Source organism: Alosa pseudoharengus, unplaced genomic scaffold (genome assembly GCF_046254945.1).
Source record: "Alosa pseudoharengus isolate Yale_2024_CS ecotype anadromous, Long Island Sound unplaced genomic scaffold, YU_APseudo_1.1 YU_APseudo_1.1_scf_24, whole genome shotgun sequence".
In the NCBI taxonomy this organism is placed as follows: Eukaryota; Metazoa; Chordata; class Actinopteri; order Clupeiformes; family Clupeidae; genus Alosa; species Alosa pseudoharengus.
The window spans coordinates 7,434,453-7,448,301 of NW_027468689.1; the positions used below are offsets into that span (position 1 = coordinate 7,434,453).

Here is a 13,849-nt window from a genome sequence, read left to right on the forward strand (position 1 = left end):
AGATGAGAGAGGAGGGAGGGAGAGAGGAAGGGGTGAGAGGGGGAGCCACACATGGGTGGTGGGAGCATATATTATTTGTGCAGCTAGCAGCTATTGCTGAGTCTGCTGTTTGCAGCCCCCCCCCACACACACACACAGACAGATGGACAAACACACACACACACACAACTTACTTCTCTGAGGCCTGCAGCGGCCGTAGGTAAGTGGACAGCAGGGTCTGCAGCTCCTTGGAGTACTCGGCCTCCGTCTCCTGAATGTTCTGCAGCACCTGTGGAGAACCGTACCAGGAGTCCAGTGAGTGGAGAACCGTACTAGGACTCCAGTGAGTAGAGAACCGTACCAGGAGTCCAGTGAGTAGAGAACCGTACCAGGACTCCAGTGAGTAGAGAACCGTACCAGGAGTCCAGTGAGTAGAGAACCGTACCAGGAGTCCAGTGAGTGAATGGGGTCTGTTCTTGTGAACGTGACATCCCTGACGGACCATGTTTCATAAACTATATCATTATATCCATAACTTGGCTTGGCTTGACTTAACTACTGCATGCTAGCCCAGTTCCTACGTTACCACGGCCCACTAATACTCTACCACTGGACACACACACACACACACACACACACACACACACACACACACACACACACACACACACACACACACACACACACACACACACACACACACCCGCTGCAGCTGTGTTCTCATCAGTGCCATGGCTGTGTCCACGTTGGGCCAGTGAGCCCCTTATCTGCAGGAGCCATCAGGCCTTTTTCTCCTCTTTTCAATCAGAAAGATGACCAAGAGGAGATGTGGAGGGAGGACTGACAGGGCAATGACCTGAAGAGCAGAGTAAGCTACAGCCCACCGCCTCGCACACTCTCATCTCTCTCTCTCTTATCTCTCTCTCCCTCTCCCTCTCCCCCTCTCCCTCTCTCCCTCTCTCTCTCTCTCTCTCTCATCTCTCTCTCCCTCTCCCTCTCCCCCTCTCTCTCTCTCTCTCATCTCTATCTCTCTCTCTCTCCCTCTCTCTCATGACATAAGGCCTTGGCTGACTTGGCAGAATCCTCATCTTTGCCTGCCTCCCTCCTTCCCTCCCTCCCTCCCTCCCTCTCTCCCTCCCTCCCTCTCTTCTAGCTTTCTTTCTCCTCCCAAACTCTTCTTTTCAGACAGAATGAGGCCAGTGTATCCAGCTGAACGGGCTTCTGTTGCCTTTAACTTTTATATGGGTCCATTAAGGAATGAAGCAAGGCAAGAGCACAGGGGTAACCTTCTCCCAGCACCTACAAAACACACACGTACACACACGCACGCACACACACACACACACACACACACACACACACACACCTTAGGGCCTGTTATTCACCCAAAGTCAAATAGAAACCCTGCTGCTCTCTCTGTAGACAAATGAAACACTACGACAGGTATCTGTCAGAGGCAGCAGGAGCCCAGAAACCCGATCAAGAGTAAACATCTCTTTGGAACATTCTGACAGAGAGGGAGGGAGAGAGGGAGAGAGGCAGGGAGAGAGGGAGGGAGAGAGGGAGAGAGGGAGAGAGGGAGAGAGAGGGAGGGAGAGGGAGGGAGAGAGGGAGGGAGGCAGAGAGAGAGGGAGGGAGAGGGAGGGAGAGAGGGCGAGAGGGAGGGAGAGAGAGAGGGAGGGGAGATGAAGAATGGTGAAAGGAGGAGTGATGAGAGCTGACATAGCTGTTGGGATGGAGCCAGACGCGATGGGCAGAGATTTAAAAAGAGAGAGAAAAGGGAGCGAGAAGATAAAACAATCGATTGCTCCGGGTGACCAAGGAGAAGCGGAGAGCGAGCCTGTGTGGTAGTGATGCACGGGTCAGGGGTTTTATATCCCGCGCCCACCCGACCCATTTTGGAGATCCAATATGCCCCGCCCAACCCGACAATAAATATGTTTAACATCAACCCAAACCCGACCCACAAATTCCTAATTTTAATGATACATGGTTGCATCAATGTCATGTAGCCAAAATTAATGTTAGCCTACTTTACTTCACAAGACATACTACATGTAGGCTACCAAATAAATAAATGCAGTAAAGTCAATGTAGCCTTGTCTAAAACATTATGGCTTTGTTAAACTGGAAACGGGAAAAGTCTGGACTTTTCTGGACAAAACAAAGTAGCCACCATTCTCATTCTCTCTCTCTCTCTCATTTTGGCAGCACAATATCTACATACTATAAACTAAACACAATTGGCCTACAGGCCAGTGTTAACGTCTGTGGAGTGTGGCAACATGCGTGGAAATAACTCAAGCAACAGCAGCAGAGACGTTGCCAGATAATAGTGGTTAGGATCTAATTGTTATCTGTTCGGGTAGGCCTACATAGATGTTTTATGAAATATATGCTAATTAAAGCTATCGTCTGGATAATTAGTTCAAATAACTGTGTATTTATTTTTTATTATATGGCTAGGCTTGTCCCCTCCAATGGGGTATTTTTGTATCCAATCAACTTTGGTGTGCATGTTAGACAGAGAGGGAGAAGGAGAGAGGAACAGGAGGGAATTTCACTTTAGCCTACTGCACACGCACCTGAATATGTTAACACAGAACGTTGCCAGCCTATGTATCAAATTTGACCCGACCCACCCGCGACCCACGATTTTACCTGGAAGTCTCACCCGAACCTGCGGGTCAACCTGTGGGTCTAAATCTGGCCCTGTGTGGACCACATGAGAGATCAGTTCAGCAGCACTGCGAGCCAGACAACACAAGCACACATGCACGCACATACAACACACACACACACACACACACACACACACAAACACACACAAATAACACACACAAACAACATACACACACACAAACAGCATACACACACACACACACAAACAAACAAAACACACAAACAAACAACACACACAAACAAACAACAAAAACACACACACACACACACACACACACACACACACAGCAGAGAGTGAGCCCGTGTGAGCTGTGTGAGAGACCAGCGCAGCCAGACAACACACAGCCTCGGGCACAGCTGTCCGCATGTCCAGTGAGACGGAAGAAACGACCTATATAACACTCACACACACACACACACACGCACACAGCGTCTCCCCCACACCATGCGCACGCACACACAGACCCCAGGCAAGGACACAGGCCTGAAGCAGCACTGAAGTCCATTGGTTGGAGAACTGATTTAGGTCACACACGCACACACACTTACATGTACATGTTTTTACTTACACAATGGGAAGAAGAGTCATAGAATCTTGCATGATGAAAACCACTTTTGGGAATTTTACCAAATTGAAAGAGATTTCAAAATGAAATGCCTTTTATAATTTGTAAGCATTTAGCAAATGCCAAATAAGGAGTGAAGGATGCTGCTCCATTGGCCATATACTGGGAGTATTGGGGCATATACTACACAGCATCTTCTACGCTAAATAAAACAGCAGTTTTGCACTGCAACAACAGTACTCATATACGATAAATAGCACTGAAGGAAAAAGACTAAAAGTCTCTAAAAGACGTCTAACTGAAAGAGTCAAATATAGAATACAAGAATAAGTAGGAATATTTATTTTCATTTTGTTGTCTTCATACAGACATTTCTTTCTAGAGAAATTCTTTCGAGGATTGATACATACTGCTTAGAGGTATTTGACTAAATGACTTTGGGTTGAACTCCAACTGTTTTAAACTCTGCTATTTAAATAAAGTGGCATGGCTTGCTGCTCCTGTGTCTGTACTGGTCGATTGTGATGCAGTCTTTATCTGTGTGTGCAGTTCAGAGAGCGGCAGAGGGCACTATACATCTGACCATTAGGGCACTTTCACCGCTGAAGCAGCATACAAAAGCTTACAAAAACATACATACATACACATACACTGTAGACACACTTACCACATTATAGTAGGTCTTGTTAATGGCAGTGGGTTCCGGGGCTTTGGGGGGGCTCTTGAGGGTCCCCGACTTGGGAGAAACTGATTTGTCTGGAAGAGACCAAGACAGAAAGAGAGAAAAGAAGAAATTGGGTCAAACACTCGAATGAACATCTGGACTCCATTTTATCTCCATTAGATAGAATACAGCGAGTCGAGCCCTCCTGGAAGGCCTTGATGGGGGGGCGGGAGCGAGAGAGAGATAGAGAGAGCGAGAGAGAGAGAGAGAATATAACATTTACTATTTATTCAGGGAGGAACCGGCAGCGTTGTTTGTGTGCACTGAGAAGAAATGAGATCTCCCGGTGCTCCACTTTAGCCCCCTAACCTGAGGCGAAGGCTCTCTCCTAGCGAAAGAAACTCGTTTCTCTCTCCTAACAAGAGAGAGAGAGAGAGAGAGCAGAGACTTGTTTCTCTCTCCTAACGAAAGAGAGACAGCAGAGAGGCCAGAGAATCGTTTCTCTCTCCTAACAAAAGAGACTTTGACTTTTAAAATCCCTTATCACAGCACTATGGGATGCACTTCTGCAATGGTCATTTAGACGGAGGAGATCTTAACTGGACGTGACTTAATGGGCACAAAGGAGCCTGTGACAATGGCTGGGGAATATTTAGGGAATATTCAGGGATGGAAGAGGAAGCTGTGCTCCCCTGGTCGGGGGCTGGTTTCCTGTCTTTGTGTGTAGCTGAGCGTTTCCTTCCTGCTTTTCCAAAGTGAACGGCCTGTTGTCAGCCAGACATATGCGCACGCACACACACACACACACAGACACACACAGAAATGGAAGATGCACATAGACACAAGCACACAGACACAAACACACACACACACACACACACACACACACACACACACACACACACACAAATAGCCAACAATACACACAGCTGTTTGGTTTGAATTGGTCTTCCCTTTACATATGAAATTTTCCATACAGTGCATTTTCCATACTGGAGGGATATGACGTCCCCTTACTGGCTAGGACAGACTTGGGGTGTGTGAGTGAGGAGGATGAACCTTCCCAGATTATGCTGTTTAATATTCTAACGGTTTAATATGAGCTCACACTCCTGGCGCTCCACTTAAGCCAAGCTGGCCTGAATTAATTCAGTCTTGGCACTGGCCCTTTGGGTCAATAACTTTTTCCTCTTCATTTCAAGTTATCCTTTTAATGGGGGTGGGCTGGGGGTGGGCACTCGTGGAAGCTTAGGGCTGCCTCTGTCTCTCTGTCTCTCTGTCTGTCTGTCTGTCTCTCTCTCTCTCTCTCTCTCTCTCTCTCTCTCTCTCTCTCTCTCTCTCTCACTCACACACACACACACACACACACACACACATCTCTCCCTGTCTCCCTCTCTCTCGCTCTCTATACCCCTTCCTCTGTCTCTCTTTTGGATGACTGTCCTAAATACTGCTTTGTACCATCACAAAGGCAGTGAAACCTCAACCTTATCTGTCTTCAACAGTAAAATATATAAGATTTTAAATATTAAATATGACATTTTAAATAAAACACAGCATATGAGAGGAAATTCCAGAGAGAAAACGGTACACACGCAATGCATGCATGCTTCAGAGAGTCATCAGAGAATAGCCCACCTAAAAAACACAAACAGGAAATGACTTCCTATCTAATCTCCTCCATAAAGGACAGGCAAGGTTTTGTTGTGTGCCAACATTCATTTGCAGGCCTAAAAAAAGCTCCTTAGCAGTTCATTTTACAACATCTCCATAGTTTATGCCCTGCAGCAGGAACAGCAGGGGAGCCAATGAGGAGGAGAGGGACCTTTGATGTCACTATCATCATCATTAGATTTGGTGTCACTTAGATCCTAACATTTACACATAGATGAATCCAAGCACAGAAACCAAGAATGTGCATACATGGGCGCACACACACAAACATATCATGACATTCCAAGTAAAATGTCCCAGGTGAAACACACACAATCACATCTACCAGACACAAATGCATAACATCTACCAGACACAACACGCAAATACAACACACCCCCACCCCCACACTTTAACACTATTGCAGTCACACCCACACACACACCTATAAAGACAGACACCTGGCTGACTTTACCTTTGACCTCGCGTACATAGTTGCTAGGGAACCAGCCGCTCTTGCCGTTGAGGCTGCCCTCCCACCAGCCGCCGTCCTCCTGCCGAGTCACCTGGATGATGTCACCCTTGCAGAAGGACAGCTCGTCCTCATTGGTCTGCTGGAAGTTGAAGCGCGCCTTCACCACCAGGTGCTGGCCACCACTGTCAGACATGTCCTAGGAGACCCATCAAGGGAGGCGGAGATAAACGCAAGTTCACAGGTAACGTGTGCATGTGTGTGTGTGTGTGTGTGTCTGTGTCTGTGTCTGTGTCTGTGTCTGTGTCTGTGTCTGTGTCTGTGTCTGTGTCTGTGTCTGTGTCTGTGTGTGTGCCGTTCCCACCAAGAACCATAACCACAACGATAACAGCAAAAAAGTATATGTAATATGAGTAATATGAATAACAACGTCCACACATAACCTATAACGATAACAGGCCTTTATAATTCGTAGTATTCGTGGCAGCTCTGTCATTGGTTCCCAGTCCTCCCACAGGAGAGCTGCACAGCAGGCTGGCCATAGCGTTGTCTAGGCAACAGTAGCGGTCCTGTCAGGAGCTTAATTCATCAGGGATTGGTCTGCATCTTATTCCAGTCTACAGCAGCTCTATGGGTCACTTCCTCTTTCCATTCATTACGAAATTGAACCCTACTCATCTGTTATGGAAGTGAACCCTACTCATCTGTTATGGAAGTGAACCCAATTCATCTGTTATGGAAGTGAACCCTACTCATCTGTTATGGAAGTGAACCTAATTTATCTGTTATGGAAGTGAACCCTACTCATTTTTACTTTTCCTTGTCATTCCAATAACATATTTTCTCTTTGGCTTTCAACTTTTGGGTTTTACCTCTTTTATTTTTTATCATTTCAACCTCTATCTCTTTTAAAGTAAAGAACAAAGAAACATTCCCCTTTGTGTCTCTTTTCAACGTCCTGGGCACCCAATTAGCCTAAAACCAATGAAAAAGGACAGTGAACACTACACAGTGCAATAACCAGGCCTTCCAGCACATAATGGACAATGTCAGAGACGCCACTCTAGACTGTCCACTCAGAGACGCCACGCTCTATACTGTCCACTCAGAGACGCCATGCTCTATACTGTCCACTCAGAGACGCCACTCTATACTGTCCACTCAGAGACGCCACGCTCTATACTGTCCACTCAGAGACGCCACGCTCTAGACTGTCCACTCAGAGACGCCACGCCATCATTTCATGTATTAATACTAGCATTGATTTTATTTTGATTTTTAAAGAATTAAAATATAAAAAGTGTATTATAAAAATTCTTATATTTCGACATGTATCCCACCACTGCAAGCTCACAGCTCTACATGCATTTCATGTGTGTGTAGGGCAGACTGTCCTGAATCGGGCAATATAATTGCCATGTTGGAGGGATACTCTGGGGCTGAGCAATTTACAGAAATATTTGCTGTGTGATTTACGGAAATAAATGTCATTTTTTATTTAGTGATGAAAAATGACCTTTCTGCGCTCTATATCTGTGACACGAACTGATCTGACCTGACTTGACCCGAGGTTGCGTGTTAGCCTGCGTGCCTGTGTGTATGCAGTCATAATAATTCTCAACTCTTTACTGCATTGCCATGAACAAAGTAAAGGCAAAAAAGGTGTTTATTTGTTGAACAAATTGGGATGCAATGTGAGCCTTGAATTGGATGCCATGCAGGAATTTGCTAGGATCTCAAAACCGGAATATGAACATGCTTTGCCATAGAGAAACACATGATAGCATTGGATTATAAACATGCTTTGCCACAAGAACAGACACAAACGTGGGGTAAGTCCAGCTATATGAAGTTATTATTTTGCTGTCACTTTGTCTGTTTTATAACCCAGAAGGATGTACTTGGTATCAAATGATAGCTCTGAGTCTCCTCTTTCATCTGACATGCGTGGCATATCTATGCGATCACGGGTCCGCGAGTAATTCAAACGAGAGTAATGAGTGTGCAGCGTTGGTTTGTGTACATGACGTTATTATTTTGCAGTCACTTCGTCTGGTTTTATAAGCCAGAAGGATCGATAAACATGGTACCAATGGATAGCCCTGTGCCCCCTCTTTCATCTGATATGCTTGCCATATCGATGCGATCACGGGTTCGTGAGTAATTCAAACTAGAGTAATGTGTGTGCAGGTGAATGCAGAGAAGTATAGACTGTAAATATGATGCAATTTGATTTAATTTCATGATTTTTTTTAATTTTCATACTTGATCATACAGACAAGTGTGTAGTCTCGTTGGAAAGCCCCACTTCTGCTCTGTCGTGCAATAAAGGTTTCATCTCGCTGCGATGAACCGTTCCGGAGCAATGTAACAGAGAAGAAAGGGTGTGTTTTTTGACGCACTTTGCGTCAATCGGGTTCTAAGGGTTAAGGTATAACCGTAATTTAAATAGCTGGTGCCGTCTGTTGTTCACTTGTTTGGAATTGGATTGGCCGGTGCCGTCTGTCGGTGCAGCAACAGCTGAACTTTTCAACGCGAGCGACGGGAGAAACGCGACACAACGGACCCACAATTCAGTTCGGCAACGGATGACGTGAGCCTATGTAAAGTGAATGGGATGTGTCCCCAGCACGGCAACGCACGCAACTGTGTGTATGAGCCGTCAGAGACGCCGCGCTCTGTACTGTCTACGCCACGCTCTGTACTGTCCAATCAGAGACGCCACACTGTCCACTCAGAGACGCCATAGTCTGCACTGTCCACTCAGAGACGCCATAGTCTGCACTGTCCACTCACCAGGCTGCGGTATTGGTGGTGCTGGAGTCTTGAGGAGCGACCGTGGTTGGCGTGGGAGGAGAGCGACTCGAACGACTTTATCCGATGGGTGGACGAGTGACGGCCACATACAGAGTCTCCGCGCAGCCCGATATCTAAACACAGAGGGGGAGGACAGGGGAGAGAGAGAGGAGATGAGGAGAGGGAAGAGAGAGAGAGAGGAGAAGAGAGGGGAGAAAGAGAGAGAGGAGAGGAGGAGAGGGGAGAAAGAGAGAGGAGAGGGAAGAGAGGAGAGAGGGAGGAGAAGGAAGAGAGTGATGAGAGGGGAGGAAGAGAAAGAGGAGAGGAGGAGAGGGAAAAGAGAGAGAGAGGAGAGGGAGGAGAAGGAAGAGAGAGAGAGGAGAGGGAGGAGAAAGAGAGAGAGGAGAGGAGGAGAGGTAAGAGAGAGAGAGGAGAGGGAGGAGAAAGAGAGAGAGGAGAGGAGGAGAGGTAAGAGAGAGAGAGGAGAGGGAGGAAAGGGAAGAGAAAGGGAGTGAGAAACAGACCACTGAGCAGGGGAAGGCATTGTCAACATTTTCAACAGAGAAACAACCACAACTTCACACTTTCACAAATACAAAAATCACCCATTCCAGGACATCCATCACCATCCATCAGAAATGTATCCAAACCCTCTATACAAATAAACATACACACACGCACACACAGTTCCATATAGACTGGAAGGGTATTTTTACCTGCAGTAGCGTTATTCAACGACACCAAGGAATTTAGCACCTTGGTGAAGTTCTGTCCCTGAAACAGGTCATTGACGTCAAATGTCTGTAAAAAACAGAGAGAGAGAGACAGACAGACAGACAGAGAGAGAGAGTTTACTCCTGTACATTAGGAGAAACAAATCAACAAGGTCTCTTCCCGAAATCTGCTCATTCGAAAGGATTCCAACAAACAGGACAGCAGCACATTCTTCCGCATGTTATAAGCCCCTCAATAATCCTAAAAGCCAATTTACAATCATTAACAAAGAAACAGTAGATTAGGGCAAGATTGGGAGTCACACTAGAGTGAAAGACCTGGTTGAAATGCTGTGCATTAAATGCCAACGACCAAACGTAGTTACAAATGTAGTATACCAGTTTAACATCTCTGCCCGAAAAAAAATATTCACACACTCCAGGACTGATAGTGATCCCCTTTGTGGGAAAGCATCCCAGCAAGTGATCAGTGAACTCAGATCCCTGGCAGACGTACCGAAGAGCTTTGGATGTATCTACACTAACACAACACTCACATGCATGTGTGCACCAATCAGGGAGCCAGAAATAGCATCTATTGTCCCTTAAACATGACATCACATGACCATGATCCTGCACTGCACTGCACTGTACTGTACAACTGTTGTTCAGGCTAGAGCTATGATGGACGCCTTTTATTTCAGGAGACATTTGTTAGTGTAGTGCCCTAAAAAGCATGCAGTAAGGGGCTCCCAGGTCTGCAGCCTTTCTGGACATCACAACCATTATTAAGAACGGTGAACTTCTGAGCATGCTTGGGTCAAACCCAACCTTTAAGGCAACTGTAGACAGCCATCACGGCCCAATATCCACGACACAGAGGGAGCCTACATTAAAATGTGTATGGAAATGTGGTGGATGCAGACAACAACCAAACAAGCTCTTCCATTCACACACACATGGCCACACAGCACACACACACACACACACACATGGCCACACAGCACATGGCCACACACACACACACACACACACACATACACACACACACACACACGGTTCACTGACTATCAGAAAGGAGCACATGCTGACAGCACAGCGCAGCCTGGCATTGGAACGCTTCACAGAATATGTGAGTGTGTGTGTGTTTGAGTGTTTGTGTTTGTGTGTGTGTGCGCATCACGTGTGTGTGTGTGTGTGTGTGTGAGTGTGTGTGTGTTTGAGTGTTTGTGTTTGCGTGTGTGTGCATCGTGTGTGTGTGTGTGTGTGTGTGTGTGTGTGTGTGTGTGTGTGAGTGAGATGGTGTGATAAGTGAAGATCATTCCTTCATTTCCCTTCTGTTCTATGTTGTGGGAAAGTGTGACGCACAACTACAGGGCTGACCTCACAGAAAAACAAATCATTAATACTCATTACTCCACTTTAACTACATCAAAATGATAGTGTTACTCCTCACACAAACACAAATAAACACACACACCCTGACACACACACACACACACGCACACACACACTCTGACCGTCTGACCTCTCTTGGCCTAAAGGCAGACTGCAGCAGATTACCATCAGTCTAATCTGCTACAGTCCACACACAGAGAGCAATCACTAATCTCACCCTGCATGTACCCCCCCTCAACACACACACATACACACATATACACAAACACACACACACACGCATACAGTGAATGAGAGACACACACACACACACGAGAGAGAGAGAGAGAGAGAGAGAGAGAGAGAGAGAGAGAGAGAGAGAGAGACACACACACACACACACACACACACAGTTTTGGTCATTTGCCTCCTAGCATCCCGCTGTTTCAGTAAAAGATAGAGTGAGTATTTAAAGCAGTATGATCAGTTGTGTAGCAAAACAACGGTCATCCAGCTAACTAGCTAATCTGAGCATTCCCCTCTGAGCTGAACACATGAACACATACTGAACACATGTACACACACATACACAGAGAGAGAATTAAGAGAGAGAGAGAGAGAGAGAGAGAGAGAGACACACACACAGAGACCCCTCGCTTGCAACTGATGGCCACATCATTTTAAAACAAGAGATGTTAGCCAAGGCTGCCTGCATTCATAGACATCTTCAGTTTCACTTGTATTCCTACCTGACCAGTGACTAGCCTTAACCTCTTGAACACGTGATTTGAGAGCACATACCAGTGAAGATGACAGAAGAGAAGATACTGACCATCCTGTGCAACATCAGTGCTACTGTCGAATCAGAGTGCCATTTCAGTCTCCCAGCAGGTACTTGAGCTAGGGCAGCTGGAATACCGTATTTTCCGGACTATAAGTCGCACCGGACTACAAGTCGCACTAGTCAAAAAATGTGTCATTAAGAGGAAAAAAACATATATATAAATTAGGGGTGTAACGGTTCATGTATTCGTATTGAACCGAAACGGTACGGGCGTCACGGTTCGGTGCATGAATTTACACGGAGAATACACGGTATAAAAATACATAAAACTCGTGTGCTGATTAATTAATGTCATGCGCAATTACTGTTAAGTAGCGAGAGTTACGGGAGTTCTTTAGCGACACCTAACGCTAATCTGTAGGTCGTCAGTCGAGTCCGTCAGTCATTAGCAGCACTAAGGTTAGACCCACAAGAGTTAGAGGATCCGCTGGTCTCTTTAAGATCGCAAGTTTGAGAACTTCAGTTACAGTAACGTTAGTACAGGCGAAAGAGTGGTGGATAAGATGAAACTGTGTGTCGGCGTTGTTCAGCAGTTGTTGGGTATGTGAGTGGAAAAAATGCTACACATATTCGAAGCCATCACCCAGATGATGTAGGCTACCAATCACTGAAACGAGGGGGAAAAAAACTTCCCCTGCGCTTCAGCAGCCTTTGGATACACATACAAATAGGGCCAAAACCTATAGCTTAAATTAAATGATTTCGTAATGACAGAAAGCTATGTAAATCGCGTGGTAATTACCTTTATGTTGGGGTAACTTGTAACTTCTCACATGAGGAGCTGGTAGTGTTAAGTGCATAGACAGTAAAATAAAGTGACAACGCTAACCAGGCTAATAAACAAACCATGCTACGGTGAGTTAACGTCAAAGGGCAAAGTCACGTGACTTCTAGTTGTAGTCTGTTTATGAAATGAAAGGAGCAATTTCGTTTTTTTAAAAAAGGCAAAATAGTGTGATATTTTCACAGTTAGTAGGCTAGATTATTACTTTACACACAATGAAAAATATTGAGGCAAATTGTAGACCCTTCCATATACAACTAAACACAGATGTTGAAGGTCTTGCTTAAGTGGATTTTTAAAAATAATTGTTCTATGTAATTTGCACTTTCAGAAATAAGAGATACTGTAGGCCTATTTTCAGTTTTATAGCTGATTGTCTTATTTTGTTTACAAGTTACAGATGGAGTCTGGGTACTTATTGTACTGTTTAGCCTACATCTTACACACTTCAGGCTGTTGCAGATAGCTCAGGGAAGAGACTGTATGACACTAGGTGGTACAGCCTGAGACATGCACAATAAAAAAAAATGCTTTCTGCATTTTTGTTTTGCTTTTCCCTCCATTGTACCGAACTCGTACCGAACCGTGATGTCCGAACCGAGGTATGAACCGAACCGTGACTTCTGTGTACCGTTACACCCCTAATATAAATATATATATGTTGCACCTGAGTCGCAGGACCAGCCAAACTATGAAAAAAAGTGTGACTTATAGTCCGGAAAATACGGTATGTTGTCTGTGTCAGGAAGTATGAGCTGGGGACCTGAGCGAGGATATTACCAGCAAGGTAGCACAATGGAAACAAATAACATTTTTGGTTGGGTCACAGAGGCCTTCCTGTAAGCCCGATAACACTTGTTCAACTTAGTCTATGTTTCCAACACAGACCTCAATCACGTCTGACTTTTTGTACACCAGGCTAAGAACCATGTCAGTTAACAATCACATATTAATCTCTCAGATATATAATCAACATAAACAACAGCAGGAGAGTATGGTGTAGATTACAGTCATATCCATGTATAAGTAAGTAAGTATAAGTACTCTTTTGATCCCGGAAATTTGGTCTCTGCATTTATCCCAATCCGTGAATTAGTGAAACACACTCAGCACACAGTGAACACACAGTGAGGTGAAGCACACACTAATCCCGGCGCAGTGAGCTGCCTGCTACAGCGGCGTTCAGGGAGCAGTGAGGGGTTAGGTGCCTTGCTCAAGGGCACTTCAGCCAGGATGTGGTAATGGGAGAGCAGTGCTCAACCACTTCCCCCGCCCACATTTTTCCTACTGGTTCGGGGATCAAACCGGCAACCCTTCGG

At 45.6% G+C, this 13,849-nt stretch overlaps 1 protein-coding gene across 2 annotated transcripts in view; it reads right to left on the bottom strand.

Moving 5' to 3' along the window:
• arhgef7b (Rho guanine nucleotide exchange factor (GEF) 7b) overlaps positions 1–13,849 on the bottom strand; it is a 39,307-nt gene that overhangs the window by 22,049 nt on the left and 3,409 nt on the right. For both annotated transcript variants that reach the window (XM_076302985.1, XM_076302986.1), the window contains exons 3-7: positions 9,529–9,613; positions 8,813–8,946; positions 6,020–6,215; positions 3,895–3,983; positions 174–268 (exon numbers count right to left, since the gene is read on the bottom strand). In XM_076302985.1, the coding sequence (XP_076159100.1) occupies positions 174–268; positions 3,895–3,983; positions 6,020–6,215; positions 8,813–8,946; positions 9,529–9,613 (599 nt within the window). The remainder of the gene's footprint in view (positions 1–173; positions 269–3,894; positions 3,984–6,019; positions 6,216–8,812; positions 8,947–9,528; positions 9,614–13,849) is intronic.